This window comes from Lutra lutra, chromosome 7 (assembly GCF_902655055.1).
Source record: "Lutra lutra chromosome 7, mLutLut1.2, whole genome shotgun sequence".
In the NCBI taxonomy this organism is placed as follows: Eukaryota; Metazoa; Chordata; class Mammalia; order Carnivora; family Mustelidae; genus Lutra; species Lutra lutra.
Genome location: NC_062284.1, coordinates 46,993,109 through 47,011,787, shown reverse-complemented (window position 1 = coordinate 47,011,787; position 18,679 = coordinate 46,993,109). Strand labels below are relative to the sequence as shown.

General features: G+C 39.6%; 1 protein-coding gene and 1 non-coding gene across 6 annotated transcripts; both read left to right on the top strand.

The window, feature by feature from the left end:
* Positions 1-623: 623 nt before the first annotated feature.
* TIPIN (TIMELESS interacting protein) lies at positions 624-18,136 on the top strand. 5 transcript variants are annotated; one of them, XM_047736612.1, is made up of 9 exons: positions 752-770; positions 1,964-2,034; positions 3,468-3,608; positions 3,733-3,811; positions 4,228-4,303; positions 8,136-8,258; positions 8,485-8,548; positions 15,032-15,238; positions 17,568-18,136. In XM_047736612.1, exons 3-9 carry the CDS (start codon positions 3,476-3,478, stop codon positions 17,747-17,749), a joined length of 864 nt encoding a protein of 287 aa, XP_047592568.1. In that variant the 5' UTR covers positions 752-770; positions 1,964-2,034; positions 3,468-3,475; the 3' UTR covers positions 17,750-18,136. The 5 variants fall into 5 exon arrangements, with proteins under 5 accessions (XP_047592566.1, XP_047592568.1, XP_047592567.1 ...); XM_047736611.1 differs by having other exon boundaries at positions 755-770; positions 1,881-2,034; XM_047736610.1 differs by lacking the exon at positions 1,964-2,034 and having other exon boundaries at positions 624-770.
* LOC125105918 (small Cajal body-specific RNA 14) lies at positions 9,402-9,535 on the top strand. Its single transcript, XR_007129157.1, has one exon. It is a non-coding gene; the product is annotated as a small Cajal body-specific RNA 14 (non-coding RNA).
* Positions 18,137-18,679: the final 543 nt, after the last annotated feature.

The window sequence follows — 18,679 nt, the reverse complement described above, 5'->3', positions numbered from 1 at the left end:
ATCATAAAATTAAGGAAAATGTATATGTACACATTTGCATACATAATTTTAGACAATATAGCTTGCAATTTATTTTATCTTATCCTTCTCACACATATGATTTATTCTTTTAGAATTTTACTAAAATACTCCAAGTTATAGAAAAGTAGAATAATGTTGCAAAACACTACTCATCATCTTTTGTCAAATCTTGATGCTTTATTTGCTGCAGATAACTATTTTTGTTTTTTGAATAGCTAATGTATTTATATGTTCAAAAAAGGTACAGGGCTCCTGGGTGGCTCGGTGGGTTAAGCCTCTGCCTTCGGCTGGGGTCATGATCTTGGGGTGGTGGTGAGCCGAAGGCAGCGGCTTAACCCACTGAGCCACCCAGGCGCCCCGAATCGGTAGTTTCTTACCAAATTCTTTCCGCCCTATTCTCTCTGCTCCATCCACAAGCCAGTTTTCTAGAAAACAAACCTCTCCCGAAACTCTCAACTGCCTAGAGAGTAACAAATAATGAGCTTGAAGTAAGTAAAGTCCACCTCCTCTAAAGAATTCCGGAGGGCGGAAGCTGCGGGCGCGGCGCGGTGGGAAGGCGGGGAGAACGCGGGCGGTTGGCACCTGTCGGGGGCGGGTAGGCCGGTCCCGCGGGCTCCGCCCAAGCCCTGCGCAGATTTGGCGCCAAACTCGGAGGCTTCTTCTCGCGGCGCGATCTCCAGAGTCTCGCGATCAACGCGGTTTGGGGCCCGCGTTTAACCCCGCGCTGTGGCCGCCGCAGCAAGCGTGAGGTGAGAGCGGGCACGCGGGCCAGTGGAGGGCCTGTGGGGAGCCGTGGTCGAGCGAGGGGGCCGGAAGGGCAGGGGTGCTGGGGCGTCGCGGGGTAGGAGTGTGGAGATTGGAGGAGAAGACTGCGACGAACCTGGGCAGAGGGGGACTGGAGAGGCCGCGACCTGTGGGGAAGAGGGCGGGCACTTCTCCCTGTCGTTTCTCTTTCGGGTCCGCCTCTTGCCGAACTTGGCCCTGTAGCGGGAGGGAATGTGCGTCGTCAGTCCACTTCTACGCCCCGGGCTAATTTCTGTCCGGGCGCTTCTAGACATAGAAGGCGTCCTGTAAATGTGGGATGAATGGATGAATGAAGTTGAAGGGAGACTAGGGCAGCGGGGATGGTAAGGTGGAGAAGGGAGATGGGGTGGCAGAGTGGTTTTAGGGTGGCTGGCAAAGGAGGACATGGAGTCCTCCCCTTTCGACACGGGCTACTGTTTTGATAATTTGGATGAAGTTGGACATTGGACCCCTTAAGGGTCTGGGAACGAATTGGAGTTTGGATATTAAATTTCGTTGTTACCTTGACTTCTTTGAGAGTTTGAGGACCAGAGCGGGGAAGCTAAGAGAATTAGAATTTCATCAGTGTCTAAAAACAGTATGCAACCACCGTCAAGAAGTGAAAGATCAGAGAGCAGCCTTATTCACAACCAGTTTACTGACAAACGCCACCCCCATGCTTGGCCAATTCCTTACGCTGCATCTTGCTACAATTAATATAGTTTGTGCCCTGCCATCAAACTCACGGCTCCCTGTTCTCAAAAGTGTGAACCCCATTTCTTCCCAAAGAAACTTGACTAGGATCAAACTTAACCTGACTATACTTACTGTAGCTAGGAAGCCACTTTAGATTATATAACCTCTGACTGCCTTTCCAATTTTGGAAAATCTATGGTTATTGAGCCTTACTTGAAGATAAAAGGTGGGTCATCATCAGGAGTTGATACGTTGGTTTTTTGTTTTTTTGTATCTGTGGTCATGGAAATTTAGAATTGGAGAGATTTTAGGGATCATTTAGCTCTAGTAGTTTTACAGTTTGAGGGAAGCTTTGGAATCTTTATTCCTTCATTCAATAGATACTTGTGAAGCCCCTGCTGTATACCAGCTTTGGGGATACAGTGGTGGAACACAGAGACTCACCTGGTTTTTGCCTTTTTAGAGCTGCAGTCTAGTATGGAAGACAAACATTAGTCAAATAATCACAGAAATGGAAAATAATATTGAAACTGGATAAGTGCCATGAAATTGGTACTTGGTACTTTGAATGCTTATTACAGGAGATTTAATTCAAGGAAATTGGGGTAGACTTATCTGAGGAGGTGAGAGTTGAGATCTGAAAGAGACAAGGAGTCTGGGAAGAGCCTTCAAGATAGGAAGCAACCTTAGCAATGGACTTTTTCCCCATTTTTTCCCATTTTTCCCATTCCCATGGCCTGGGGGATATGGCTCTTTCAAGATAAAGAAAAGAGCATGAAGAGTTGTTTGAAGTGAGGCTGGAGAAGTAGGAAGGTGCCAAACCAAGCAGAGCTTTGGTGTTTTCTCATTAGCCCAAGAGCAGTAGGAACCCATTGAAGTATTTAAGCTAAGTGGTAATGTGATTGGCTTTACATTTCCAGAGCCTTAGTCTAGGTATAGTATGGAGAATGGTTTGAAAAAGGCAAAAGTGGTTATGAGTAATGGAGTAACGAAAAGAAGGAATGTTAGGAAGTGGTTGTGGAGATAGGGAGAAATGGAAAGACTTAACTGATGCTTAGGAAGTAAAATGGACAGGATAAGTAGGATGGATGGGGAAGGAGTTATCAGGGATGATTTACAGTTCTCTTACCTGCATGGATGGATAGATGTCACTCACTGAATTGGGAAAATTTAGAAGTTTGGTTTTGTACATGAGATGATATAGTTGCCTTTGAGAAATTGAAGAGCTGTAAAAGGATATGTAGGGATCTGGAGCTCAGATTTGATGCCTAGAGTAGAGATAAAAAACTAGAGATAAATATTCATCTAGCAATGATCATTAAAACCATGCACATAAACAAGTGAAGAGGGCCTGGGATGGAGTCTTGAATACCTACTGACCAGGTTAGGGGAAGATGAATCTGCACAGAAGATCTAGGAGCAGTGTTCAGAAAGGGAGGAAACTAAGTAAGTGCTGTGTTTCAGAAACCAACAAAAATACCTTTCCAGAAAAAGGAGAAAGGAACTGATCAAAAGTGTTAGATGTCAAGTTTGATGGCACTGAAAAGGGTTCTTTCAATTTATCAGCCTTAGGATTATTTCCCTTCTGTCACAGGAAACCTTAACTAAAAGATGAATATGTAAACAGATTTTTTAAAAAGCTGCTCTGTTTAAAGTGGGGATGAGGTACCTGAACCCCGCCTCTTTCACACCCATTTGAACCATAGTTTGAAGCCCTCTGAAGGGAGACTCAACAGTTGAGGGAAAATGATTTGCTGAAAATCATGCAGTTATTGGGTGATAGGGTCTATGTTAGAACTCACTTCCGATTTCTAAACCAGTAGTTTTTTCCCTGTAACCAGTCTCCACTTCTTTTCATGATGTGTTTAACTGACGGAAACACATGCATTTTGCTGCAGGTAGAACTTAACTGTGTAATAGGGAGACTACTTGGATGAATAAACATGCTTATTTTTTCTTTCCTGTAGAGGAGAAGATGCTGGAGCCACAGGAGAATGGCTTGATTGACCTACCAGATTATGAGCATGTAGAAGATGAAACTTTTCCTCCTTTTCCACCTCCAGCCTCTCCACAGAGAGAAGATGGTGAAGGAACTGAACTTGATGAAGGTCTTTATAGAGTTCCAAGAAAGTGCCTGTGTTCAGTTATCCATCTATTAGCATAGAAATGATATGTTTTATAAATGAGGCTTAAATTATTTAAGTAATATTAAATCTTGGTATATTTCACCAGAGTCAGGGAGAGGAGTACCTGTTCCTGTACCTCCAAAGAGAACAGTTAAACGGAATATACCCAAGCTGGATGCTCAGAGGTACATTTACTATTTCCTTAAACATTTCTTTCTCTTTTTTTTTTTTTCTTTCACGTTATGTTTTTTACCCCTTATATAAAAAACTTTCAGTTGGTATGATTTGGGAGTTTAGTTATTTGTCCTTTAAAAAAAAAAAAGATTTATTTATTTATTTATTTATTTGAGAGAGTGATGGGGGTGCAGAGGGAATGGGAGAGAGAGACTCTCAAGCAGACTCCCCACTGAGCATGGATCCCACTGTAGGGCTTGATCTTAGGACCTTGAGATCATCACCTGAGCTGAAATCAAGAGTTGGATGTTTAGCTGACTGAGCCAGCCAGGCACTTTTGTTTTTCAGTTCAGTGGATAATAATGGTTTTGCTTTGGCCTTGGTGGTTCTAGAAAACTTGAAATTAAGAACATATTTCTCTTCATAGATTAATTTCAGAGAGAGGGCTTCCAGCATTAAGGCATGTGTTTGATAAGGCGAAATTCAAAGGTAAAGGTCATGAGGTAAGAATTGTCTGATTTTTATTCTTTGTTCTTTTGAATATCGTTAGAACTGTGGGCCCATTATCATGTTCTGAGGAATCTTAGAATGTTTCACAGATACTATCTTTTATCATATCTCTTGAGAAGCTAAGATGTAGTGGAAAGGGCACTGCTTTAAGAGTCAGAAAACAAGTCTTATAGTCTCATTTTTGCCACTCTATGGCTTTGGAAAATCACGTCTAAGTCTGTAAGTTTTGAGTTTGTACTTTATAATTCCTAGGAATGAAATTGACTTAGTCACCTGAAAGAGCAATTTTAGGCTTCAGGAGAGCAAGGCCTTGACTTGTATCAGTTACATGTCCCCAAGATATGACACATATCTTGTCATATGTGTCTAATTCATAATAGGCATCATTTAAGTTGAAAAATGAAGACATTTAAGAACTGTTGATCACTAAGTGTATATTTTAAAAGTCTCTTATCTCTCTCTCTCTTTTTTTTAAAGATAAGTCTCTTATCTCTCTTTTTTTTTAATTGGGAGCCCCCAATATGGGGCTTGAACTCATGACCTTGAGATTGAGACCTGGGCTGAGATTGAGTCATAGCTTAACTGACTGAGCTACACAGGCACCCCTAAAAGTCTCTTATCTTTGAGTAATGTAGAGTGTAGATATAATTTTTTGCAGATATCTTTATAGAGCTTTGCAGTTCATGAAGTATTTTCAAATATATTCTTTAATTCTCAAACCTGTGGGGTAGGTTTGTTGGTCCCATTATCTAGTTAAGGAAATGAGATTTTAGAATTCTTTTAAAGATTTTATTTATTTATTTGACAGAGAGCAAGCATAAGCAGGGGGTGCGGCAGAAGAAGACTCCCCACTGATAAGGGAGCTCGATGTGGGGCTCCATCTCAGGACCATGACCTGAGCTGAGGGCAGACGCTTAAGTGACTGAGCCACCCAGATGCCAGGAATTTTAGAGGTTTAAGTGTCCAAAGCCAAGTTAAGACTTCCCCTTTCATAGTCCGGCTAGAGTACTGTTAATGTAACCGTGAGCACCATCTTAGTGTGGTATGCAGGATAATGGGAAAGAGGGAAGAGACTGGAAGCAGAGGACAATTCAGATACTGTTGCACTACCAGGGTGAAGATGAACAAGGTCAAGATAGCCTGATAGGATAGTAGTAGAGACATAAACAACATATAGTACTTATAGGCAGTTGGATATAAGGAGGTAAAAAGAAGTAAAAAAATAATCCCAGGAGGAGTGCCAGCTTGCTTAGTTGGTAGAATGTGTAACTCCTGATCTTGGGGTCATGAATACGAGCCCCACATTGTATGTAGAGCTTACTTTAAAAAAAAAATTAAAAACAAAAAAATCCAAGATTTTAAAGCTGGGAGGCTGAAAAATTGTAGTACCTTTGCTCAGCTTCAGTGGATGGGAAGAGAGAATAGAAGTCTGTCCTATTTTGCCAGAAAACTAAATGTAAATCAGGATATTTTAAAAGCATACCCATCTCAAAAAAAAAGAGGGACACCTAGCTGGCTCAGTTAGTGGAGCATGAGACTTGATCTTGGGGTTGTGAGTTAAAGCCCCATGTTGGGTGTAAAGCTTACCTAAAAAGACAAAAAAAAAAAAACAACCCACAAAACCATCCCAGTTAATTCATTGCCCTTGTTGAAATTTTCAGGCTGTAAGGATGAATTGGTGCTTTGACTTTAATGAAGTCCTCACCATTTTCATAATAAGTACTTTACTAAAATAAATGAGTTTATATGAAGGATACAAATTTTGTGTTTCTTCACTGGGTGAGGGTGAGCTCCAGGAGTTTATGCTGTTTAGTCTTCTGTGCTTTGCCCTTGGAAATTCTTCCTGTTTTGTCACAGAGTTGAATCCTCGCTGCTTTTTTCTCCGTGTATGACTTAGGACATATTTAGGTGTATTTAGGTGTTTCTCTTATGACCCTTAGGTCTAACATGATATTGTGAGGTGACTGACCAGCTACCCCCCCAACAATTAGAAAATAATGTAAGGTGATTGAGTTAAATACGAACAGATAAACTTACCTTTATTATCAGAACGAGAAGGAAAACACATACTCTCTGTATTACTTTAATGTATGTGCTGCAAACACAATGCTGTTGGTATTACATGTTTAGTTACTGGTCGGTTGACCATTGCCTTCTTAGACAAGATCAGATAACAGGAAAGTAGCCAGTATTTGACTGCATACTTTGTGTCAGGCACTTTACTTGTATTACTTATTTCTCATAACCCTACAAAGTGTATAAAATATTCTCTTAACGCAAAAAAGAAGGCACAGCAGTAGAGTGATTTGCTTAAAGTCACAGAGCTATTAGGTAGCAGGATTGAGATTTGATTCTATACAGTGTGATCCAGAGCCTGTGCTTTTGACAGTTCTATTTTTTTTTATTATTACTATTTATTTGAGAGAAAGAGAGCACATAAGCAGGGGGAGAAGCAGAGGCAGAGAAGAAGACTCCCTGCTGAGCAGAGAGCCCAGTGTGGGACTCCATCCCATGATCCTGAGGTCATGACCTGAGTCAACTGAGCCACCTGCACCCCTTGACTATTCTGTTTTAAAATATTGTTAAGGGACACCAGGGTGGCTTAATCGGTTAAGAGTGTCTCACTCTTGCTTTCCACTCAGGTCATGATCTCAGGGTTGTGAAATCGAGGGAGCCCCACCTCTGGCCCTGTGCTCATTGGGGAGTCTGCTTGGGGATTTCTACCCCCCTGCCCTTCTCCCCACTCATGTGTGCAAGCGTACTGTCTCAAAAATAAGTAAATAAATCTTTAAAATCCTATTAAGAGAAGAATAAAATATTTTACATTAAAACCAGGAATTTGCAATTTTGTTATTCCTTAGTCCAGTTTATTAAACTTTGTTTTTCATTTTCATTTTAAAAAATTTAAATGTTAAATTAAAATTTCATATATAAAGAGGAATTGTGCCCTGAGAACATTTTAACTGTTGTTGCTAGTCTTTGTACTTACCCTTGGGATTTCTGAATATATTTTTGTAGTTTTGAATTCTTGATGCTTTGTTCTCTATGTATGATTTAGGGACCTGTCATTTTGTTTAATTATTCCTAAAAGATATCTTGACGTATTTTATTAAAGCTTATTTTCACATATTCCTTTACAGTTCTGAAAAGGTACATGATATCCATCTGCCTTCAGCTCAAGTTCTGATCCCTGAGTCCTGGGATCGAGCCCTGCATCAGGCTACCTGATCATCAGGGATCCTGCTTATCCCTCTCCCTCTGCTGCCCCCCCTACTTGTGCTCTCTTGTGGGCTCTCTCTCTCTCTCAAATAAATAAATACTTTCTTAAAAAGATATATGATTATCTTTTAACTTTTATCATGTTTTTGTACTGGGTTTTTTTTTTTTTAATCTATATCCAGTGCTCTTTTAGACTGCAGTCCTCTTAAACTCAATGAATATTTCCTCTTCTTAAAGTTTCTTCAGAAGTTTCTTAACCTTGGGGTGCCTGGGTGGCTCAGTGGTTTAAGCCTCTGCCTTCAGCTCAGGTCATGATCTCAGGGTCCTGGGATCGAGCCCCACGTCTGGCTCTCTGCTCAGCAGGGAGCCTGCTTCCCCCTCTGTCTGCCTGCTTCCTCCTCTCTCTGCCTGCTTCTCTGCCTACTTGTGATCTCTCTCTCTGTGAAATAAATAAATAAAATCTTTAAAAAAAAAAAAAGTTTCTTAACCCTATAAATACAAAATGACACCAGTGACTTTGGCATTACTATTCAATTCTGAAATCTGCTGACAAGGTTAGTTCTGAGAATGAGTCTTCTATTTAGCATTTTTATTTTTATGTGCCAGGCTGAAGACTTGAAAACGCTAATCAGACACATGGAGCATTGGGCACATAGGCTATTCCCTAAGCTGCAATTTGAGGATTTTATTGACAGAGTTGAATACCTGGGAAGTAAAAAGGAAGTTCAGGTAGGTGTTGAGATTATTATGAATATCATTCATGATGCTAAATAGTGCCAAGGATGGATTTTAGTTGAGGCTAAGTCACTGTTTGGTGTTTTTATTTTGAAATCTGTCACGGTAGGAAAAAAAATAGTTATTTGAAGAACAACTTTTTTGAAACAAGAATTGAATAAATTCTCATTTTATCCCAAGTGTTCCTGATGAAAATGTAAAAATATCTCTTTATTTTCAGACCTGTTTAAAGCGAATTCGACTTGACCTGCCTATTTTACATGAAGATTTTATTAGCAATAATGGTAAGAATACAGGTTTATTTATAACAGTTTCGCTGTTAGAAATAGATCTGGTTGGGGCAGGGGTAGATTAAGCACTGGATTCTTCATCTATATTGAGTAATTGAGTAGACATAATTATAGTAAATAGGAATGAGTTAAAATGCCTTGGTACATCTAGAATATTGTTTGACACTTGTTTCTTAAAGATATGCCTGCAGTGCCATTAAGAGATGTAGAAATTTATTTAGTTATAGAACTTGAGCCTTTGAGAACTGATACCCATTTATCCTTTGTAGTGCTTGGTTAATGAAAATAAATGACACTAGTTCATATTCATACACACCATTAAAAGTGGCTCTGGGGAATTAGAATAATTTGATGGTGAAATAGTTTACATTTCTCTTAAGAGTATAGATCCTGTACATAGATGGTCCCCAACTTAACAGTGGTTTGGCTTATGATTCTTCGACTTTATGATGGTGCAGAAGTGATACACACTCACTAGAAACTATACTTAGAATTTCAGATTTTGATTTTTCCCCCCAGGCTAGCATATGTGCTGTGATACTCTTGTGATGCGGGGCAGGAGCAGCCACACATGAGGGCAAACCACCGATAAACTCACAACCATTTTGTACCCATACGACCACTGTGTTTTCCACTTTCAGTACAGTATTCCATAAATTACATGAGATATTCAACACTGTATTATAAAACAGTCTTTGTGTTGCATGATTTAGCCTAACTAGGGTAATGTTAGTGTTCTGAGCACGTTTAAATCCATTTTGACTTACTGTCAACTGATGAGGGCTTATCAGGATGTAACCCCATTTTTAGTTGAGGAAGATCTCTGTAGGTCTTCCGTAAGACCTGTGTGACTGTTCCTGGTACTGGTTGCATTTGTTAGTTGTACAGTGCGACCATAGGTAGTCACACACATCAAAACATGGTTCCTGCCGACAAGGTCTGTATAGTTATCAGATTCTCTGTGCGATGGCTCCATACATGTTTATTTTTGTTTTTTAAACCTTTAATAGATGTGGTAGAAAATACAGGCTCCCTATAGAATCCCCCCAAGTTATTTATAAGTTGTTATTAGAAATGAAAAATTGTTATCATATGATCTCTCTGATATGAGGAATTTGAGAGGCAAGTGGGGGGTTTGGGGGGGTAGGGAAGGAAAAAATGAAACATGATTGGGAGGGAGACAAATCATAAGAGACTCATAATCTCACAAAACAAACTGAGGGTTGCTGGGGGTGGGGGGGTATGGAGAGGGTGATTGGGGTTATGGACATTGGGGAGGGTATGTGCTGTGGTGAGTGCTGTGAAGTGTGTAAGCCTGACGATTCACAGACCTGTGCCCCTGGGGCAAATAATACATTATATGTTAATAAAAAAAAATTTTTTTTAAAGAATCTCTTTAAAAAAGATTTTTAACATTAAATAGCTTTTATGAAAATACATTTGAAAAATGAGATATCAATACTAAAAATGATTAATTCATTTTTAGTTTTGAAATGATTTCTATTCTTTTTTTTTTTTTTTTTTAAGATTTTATTTATTTATTTGAGAGAGAATGAGTGAGAGAGAGCATGAGAGAGGAGAAGGTCAGAGGGAGAAGCAGACTCCCCAAGGAGCTGGGAGCCCAACGCGGGACTCGATCCTGGAAGTCTGGGATCACGACCTGAGCCGAAGGCAGTCGCTCAACCCACTGAGCCACCCAGGCGCCCATGATTTTTATTCTTTACCAGGGTCTTGGAAGAAGTGTTAGAATTCAAAAAATACACTAATCAACTGAAATCCAATTTTTAAAAAATGAAAAATTGTGATTCATATAATCCAAGATTTAATATTTTGGTAAGATATGGTTATGTATCTGTGGGATAGGATTTGGTATATGGAAAGGAATTAGTAACTAAATTCCATAGCACATACCACTGGGTCAGGTAGTTCATTTGGTAAGAGTTTTTGAGGGGCATAGTGAGTGCTAGTGTTTCAGGGATAAAGATGAATAAGGGGTGCCTGGGTGTCTCAGTGGGTTAAGCCTCTGCCTTCTGCTCAGGTCATGATCTCAGGGTCCTGGGATCAAGCCCTGCACTGGGCTCTCTGCTCAGCAGGGAGCCTGCTTCCCCCTGTTCCCCTCACCCCCGCCTGCCTCTCTGCCTACCTGTGATCTCTCTCTCTGTCAAATAAATAAATAAAATCTTTAAAAAAAAAAAAAAGATGAATAAGATCAGATCCCTTGGTTCATGGGCTAGCAGACTAGTGGGTGAGATATAACATCACCTCCATTCTGATAGGTGCTGAAATTAGAAACAGGGCACAGGGTAAGGCGCAAGGAGAGCATAGTTGGTTTTACCCAGGGGAGGGGAAAGCAATCCTCACAGAAGACAAATCACAAGTACTTTGAATGATAAGCAGGAGAGTTCAGACAAAAGTGATTTTGGAGAGAGGGACTCATTTGTGCAGAGGCAATAAATTAATGGGACTATTGATGGGATTATAGGCTTGCTAAAATACTGGGTACTTAGAAGAGGCCTCTGTCACACAGCCTTGTTTGTTGTTGAATCTGTCTTCTCTGTATCCTAAGAGAATGGTCTTCAGATCTTTTGGATAAGGTACTACAACAGTAGTGTTTTGAGCATTTTATTTATTTTTATAAAACATGCACTACTTATGTGATAAATAACACATTTTTTAAAAAAGATTTTATTTGAGAGAGCGAGCATGAGTGAGCATGAGCTGGGGGAGGGGCAGAGGAAGAGGGAGAAGCAGATTCCCTGCTGAGTGTGGAGCCTAATGTGCGGCTTGATCCCAGGACCCTGAGATCATCACCTGAGCCAAAGTCAGACACTTAACCCAATGAGCCACCCATGCTCCCAATAATGCACATTTTAATTCTCACTAAAACATTACCATGATTTAAAGTGAGAACAATATGACTTAATGCTCTTTGGAATATTTTCTTTCCTCCAAAATTTTGGGCTGATAGCCTGATTGATGATTTGAAGGTGTGGTAGATACAGTCTCCTCTCAACAAATCTTAGTTTTATCTTACTAAGATTCATCCAAGTAGAAGTGGAGTATCATTAATGGCACTTAACATTTTCCCATTCCATTCACTAATGCAAGGATTCTTGTTGATGTTCACAAGCAAATTATCATCTACCTTTTTTCAATCAGTTTTCTTAAAAGTCAATCAGGGGTTAAATTTTAATATTTTTGGCATATATATAGTCCTGTAACTCCTCTGCTTAGAGCCCTATAGTGGCTCCTTATTTCACCCAGAGCAAAAGCCAAAATCCTCACAATGTCTTCCTTGGCCCTACAGTATCTACTCCTTACCCTATCTTCCTTGCCTCTCTGACTGTATCTTTTACAGTTCCGCACTCATAACTGCTTTAGTGACTACTTGCCTCCTAGCTATTCTTCGAACCTTCCAGGCACATTTTTGTCTTAAGGCTTTTGCATTCTTACTCTGCCTTGAACACTTCCTTCATCCTCCTTCCCACCCCCAAGTCTACATGCCTCTCTTACCCCCTTTAAACTGTGCTTAAATGTCAACTCAGTGCAGTCTCCCTGACTACACTATTAAAATCGTACTCCCACTCCCAGTCCTGATTCCCTATCCTTTTTTACCCCATAGTACTTATTTCCTTTCAGTTATTGTGTATTTGCTTATCCTTTGGTTTATGTGTGCTAAAATGATGGCATCCTCTAGCACACTAAATATTTGTCTTAAGCTTCTTTGCCACAGTTGCATGCCTGCTAATGTTGCAGTGAGTGGATTTCAAAATTTTTTAATTCCATTTTTATCAGTCAAAGCTTCATCAGTGGTTATGTTCACACTGGTTTTCCATAAAACATTGTATTAAAGAGGCCATTTACTATTGAAGAGATCTTTCCTTCCATGGCTTACAAAACAGTAGTTCTTTATGTATGTCATTCTTATTCATTCGGAATCCTGTACACCTTGCAAGGTGAAGCATAGTAGAAACCCCAGTATTGCATAATTGGTTCTAATACTTGTTTAACTTCTCTAGCAATGTTTTCTCCCTGTATACCATCAATATTTCCTGACAAAGGAATGCATCTTAGTTTCTTGCTACATTTTTTTTTCTATGTCAGGAAGGATAAGTGTATTGCTTTTTCTTTCACTGTTAAGGAAGAAACCTCAAAAGGATTTGGTTGTAAAATCAAGTATCATAGGATTTTTTTTTTAAGATTATTTATTTATTTATTTGACAGAGAGAGAGAGAGAGATCACAAGTAGGCAGAAAGGCAGGAAGAGAGAGAAAGGAGAAAGCAGGTTCCCCACCAAGGAGAGAGCCCGATGCGGGGCTCGATCCCAGGACCCTGGGATCATGACCTGAGCCAAAGGCAGAGGCTTTAACCCTCTGAGCCACCCAGGTGCCCCAGTATCATAGGATTTTTAAACCTCCCCAGAACAATTATGAAGTTTTAAATTTTTTGCTAGTTGATGGTTTTTACATTAGCTAATACCTTAAGTCACAGTATACACACAGGACAAGGTTAGTGTGTGTAAATTCGTATTTGAAATGGTGGTGTTGATATGTTTTTGGGTTTGTTTGTTTTTGTCCACTTGTCAGATCAGATGACGTTATCTTTTTTTTTCCTTTAACCCTGTAATATGAATGATGTAGGGAGAAGATGAAGTGCTTGTGTGAAGTTCTTGCTTGTTTCTCTATTTTCTGTCTGCCTTCTCTTTATGTATTGTTATTTTGCAAAGCCCTTTTTAAGCTACCACTTGTGCATTTTGTTGGGATTGTTTTGGTGTTACAGCTAGGCAGTTTGCTTAACTGGGTGATCAGAATTAGCTGTATTTCACAGTATGCTGAAATTTTAAAAAGCGAGTGAGGGCCCACCTCTCTTGCCTTTCTTTTTTTTTTTATTATTAAGATTTTATTTATTTATTTGACAGACAGAGATCACAAGTAGGCAGAGAGAGAGAGAGAGAGGAGGAAGCAGGCCCCCTGCAGAGCAGAGAGCCCGATGTGGGGCTCGATCCCAGGACCCTGGGATCATGACCTGAGCCGAAGGCAGAGGCTTAACCCACTGAGCCACCCAGGCGCCCCTCTCCTGCCTTTCTTCAGCGTGGAGCTGTCTGCTTTTAAGGTAGCATCCAGGGCACACTGTACCTGTCATATGGGTAAATGACAGTTTGTCACTGCCTGTCTTTAAGTTAGTTCAGCAGTTTTTCTGAATCCTTAAATAAAAATGGAAGATCCAATATTTACTTTCTATACCATTGTGGTTCATTTTAGGGGTATCCTCCTTGGAGATAACTGGCATATAGGGCTTTAAGAATTTATTAGGCCTAATGTAGAAAGCACAGTTTTGTTTTGTTCTTTAATTAATGTGGAAATCTGTCCATAGATCTTTAAATTTTTCTTTCACTATTTGGAAAAGATTTTATTTTCAAGTAATTTCTACACACAGTGTGGGTCTCCAACTCAACCCCGAGATCAAGAGTTACATGCTTCGCCTGAGCCAGGCACCCCTCCTTTTTCACTTTGTGTCTGAGTTTTACCCTATTAAAAAATAGCTCATATAAAATTATTACTGTGCTATATAGACACTATAGCAAGCTATTAAAATTTTTTTTAATGTTTTTGTTTAATGTAAAGCAAGAATATGGTTTGGATTCTAAGTTCATTAGCCCAAGCAGAAAAAAAAATTTTTTTTTTTTTCAGAAGATATTTTCTAATCATAACTAAGAACTTTGCTTTCTATTCATGCTTTTTAAAAAAAATTTTTTAAAGATTTTATTTATTTGACAGAGAGGGATCACAAGTAGACAGAGAGAGAGAGGGGAAAAGCAGGCTCCCCGCCAAGCAGAGAGCACGATGCAGGGCTTGATCCCACGACCCTGAGATCATGACCTAGGCCGAAGGCAGAGGCTCAACCCACTGAGCCACCCAGGTGCCCCGGTTTATACATATTTTAAAACTAGTATTTCCATTTGACTTGTCTCTTTAGAATGATTCATAAGTATTCCTTTTACTTGCTTGAATCAAGCACATACAGGTGACCCCATGAAAAACATGGGTTTGAATTGAGCAGGTCTACTTACAGATTTCTTATGGTTCAGTACTGTAAATGTATTTTCTCTAACTTATACTTTTAATAACATTTTCTGTTCTCTAGCTTACTTGGAAAGTGCAGTATATATATACATATAATATAGATAATATGTGTTAATTGACTATGTTATTCATATTGTGGTCAACAGTCGGCTATTAGTAGTTACGCTTTGGGGAGGCAGAAGTTCTCTGTGGATTTTTGACTGTGCTGGGGGTCAGCATCCCTAACTCCTCTGTTGTTCAAGGGTCATCAGTATTTAGAACATTCTCCCAGAACAATTTGAAGAAACAGTTTCTTCAGTTCTGGCACCTTGTTACTTTAAACTGGCTTATAACTAATAGCTGCATTAAGCTCTTTTTCTAACCACAGATGTAGTAACTTTCATTTCTACTGCAGATGAAGAAGGAGAAAATCATGGCCATGACGTAACGGCTACCCAATCAGGTCCCTTCTTGACAAACTCCCTGGGAAGTGAGAATTTTGCTTCTGAGTCAAGTAGAAGCCTAACAGAAGAACAACAACAGAGAATTGAGAGAAATAAACAACTGGCCTTGGAAAGAAGGCAGGCAAAGCTATTGAATAATAGTCAGTCCCTTGAAAATGGTAAATTTTATGCTGGGTTTTATGTGCTACCATTAATATATCAAGGGCATGTTAGAAATTTTAACTTTTCTACTATCCGCAAGATAAAATGCCTCTAGGAATAGGAAAATCTGATGTATTAAGTTAAAATATATTTGAGAAAGAGCACACGCGTGTGTCTATGTGTGTGTGTGTATGTGAGCTATCTGGAATCCTCAAAGAATCAATGAGTCTAAGATGGTTTTCTGGATAGCTGGGGACTGCTTTAAAAATTATTTTAATCCCTTCAACTTGATTCTGAATCATTCTTCTTCCCTGACTCCTTAAAGTGTGTGACACATATTTTATCTTCTTTTTTTTTTTAAGATTTTATTTTTTTTAAAACATTTTATTTATTTATTTGACAGAGATCACAAGTAGGCAGAGAGAGAGGAGGAATCAGGCTCCCTGCTGAGGAGAAAGCCCGATGCGGGTCTGGATCCCAGGACCTGAGCTGAAGGCAGAGGCTTCAACCCACTGAGCCACCCAGGCGCCCCCCGCCCTTTTTTTTAAGATTTTATTTATTTATTTGACAGACAGAGATCCCAAGTAGGCAGAGAGGCAGAGAGAGAGAGAGAGGAGGAAGCAGGCTCCCTGCTGAGCAGACAGCCTGATGCGGGGCTCCATCCCAGGACCCTGAGATCATGACCTGAGCCCAAGGCAGAGGTTTTAACCCACTGAGCCACTCAGGTGCCCCCCCCCTTTTTAAAAGATTTTAAAAATTTATTTGAGGGGCGCCTGGGTGGCTCAGTGGGTTAAAGCCTCTGCCTTCGGCTCAGTTCATGATCCCAGGGTCCTGGGATCGAGCCCCACATCGGGCTCTCTGCTCCGCAGGGAGCCTGCTTCCTCCTCTCTCTCTCTCTGCCTGCCTCTCTGCCTGCTTGTGATCTCTGTCAAATAAATAAAATCTTAAAAACAAAACAAAACAGAATCGAGGAACCCATGGCTTGGTACTCTAAATTTAAAAAAAAAAAATTTATTTGAGAGAGAGAACATAAGGAGGGGAGGGGCAGGAGGAGAAGTAGGCTTCCTGCTGTGACTCGGAGCTGGATCCCAGGACCCTAGGATCATGACCTGAGCCAAAGGGAGACGCTTAACCAACTGAGCCACCCAGGGACCCCATATTTTATCTTTAGGATCATAATTTTGAACATTAATTATTATGGTACTTTTCTAAACCTATAAAATGCCTTCTGCACCTTTTGAGGATTTTAGAGCCATTTGCTGTGACTTAAATAGGTCCTTAATTTTTATTGTATTGTGTCACTTAGCTGTCAGTTTGCTTATCTGATACATTCTCTTCTTTTTAAAACTGTTAAAATTTGCGGTTTTTAAACAGACTGTGAGTTTGGAAACTAGACAAGATTATTAAAACTACATTTAAAAATAATCCAGATTGGTTTTGAGTGAAGCACACTGCATATGTCTTTCTCCATTTCCAATGTAGTTTTCCTTTTGAAATGGAAAAATAAGAATTATGGTTAAATAGTGAAGATAGCATGTTACAAAACAAGTATTCACCCAAGATATTATGAAATTCACAAGTGAAAATTAATGTGACTACATTGTTATTCTTTCCAATTAAAATGAATTTAATCTTCAGCTTTACAAATGGGTATTTTATTACTACCAGGTGAAAAATGACATGAAGATCCAACTATCATTGATGGCAGTTCCTTTGCTGTCATTATCAAAGTATACCTGGCAATAAGCATTTTAAGGCCCATCTTCTATTTATAATGTATGACTTTAAAATTTGCCCAAATAGAAATAAGGATCCTAAATTTTCTTTGCTAGAGATCACTTTGATGTATAGCTGTTAAGAGCACTTGATTTTTTAAAATTTTCATCTCATAGCTGCGATTTTTGAAAGAGAACAGTTGCATTTGGGTACAATTCAAGAGTTTGAGTTTGGTAACTTTCAAGACTTGCGTTTTTTTGTTGTTGTTGTTGTTGTTTTAAGATTTTATTTATTTATTTGACAGACAGAGATTCCAAGTAGGCAGAGAGGCAGGCAGAGAGAAAGGAAGCAGGTTCCCTACTGAGCAGAGAGCCCGATGCGGGGGTCGATCCCAGGACCCTGGGACCATGACCCGAGCTGAAAGCAGAGGCTTTAACCCACTGAGCCACCCAGGCGCCCCTCAAGACTTGCGTTTTTGAATGAACTTTATACATCTATACAAGTGACTATTGGAAGGAAGTGATCATAGATTTCATTTCCACTGAGATAAGTTTGTGGAGAGATTTGTATTTATCGGGTAAGATTGGATCAGGCGCTTATAATGAGTAGCAATGATGATTTCTCCTTTAGACTTGTTAATAAACACACAGAGCACTGAAGAGGTTAATACAGATGAGGATCAAGAGGAGTCATTGGATGGATTTAGCAAAGACATTCTAGATAGTCCACATGCTGCTGCCGCTGCTGCCAATACTGTAAGTGAAGACGACGAATTAAAAACAGAGACAACACAACTGGACCCTTCCTTTTAAAATATATAGTCATTAACTTTATGCTTTTTCCAGAACTGTTACTGAGATTGGATAGGCTTCAACTAAGAGAAAATCTATTAACTTCTTACCCTCTAAGTTTTAGATTAGTATATATTTTGTCTACTTGGAGTGAAAATTCTTATGTAGTAAGACTTTCACAGATTCCTGTTTAAAATATTGTATTATTTGTATTTGTACTTGTTTCTTTAGTTGAGCCTGTTTATTTAGTGTTTATTTTTATATAGATGTGACTTTATAAAAGTGATTAGTAGTTAAGAAGCACCTTCTGCTGCTAGAGTGCCACTGAATGTCGTTTTCACTAAATTGGGGATTTTGAGATGTAAATGTATAATAAATATTAATGTCCATTAAAAAAAAGAAATCTTATAGACTGTCTCTAGAGGCTTTATGAAAGTTTCTTATTGCTATTTAGTTCTGGCAATTTACACTTCTGGTAAAATGTTTAAGGTTTCTCTATGTGTTTACATGTGTTTGGAGAAACTTAATACTTAAAAGGGTCACCTGACAGGCAGCTGTATTGCCTGGCCTGCGTCTGTCCATTCTAAGGGAGTTCAGATGCTCCTTGGTACCTTACCGACAAGTGGGAGAAACTTGCAAAGCATTATGGGGAACACAGAACACCTAGGAGGATCCACACAAGACTGGGAAGGACATGTTCAATAATGATACAGAAATGGAAATCCTAGGAAATATGAAAGACTTGGGAATGGCAAATACGAGGTTAGAAGTATTAGGGCCAGATGGTGAGAAGATCTCACTGGAGTTTTTCCTGCCTGAGTTTATCAGCCTGGTGGAGGAGTGAATTACAGATGAAGTGACACATTGACAATCAAGTTTAAAGGTCTGTCTAGTTCATGGCAGATTCCGATGGGCAACAAGGAAAGGCAAAGCTAGTTTTTACAAACTAGG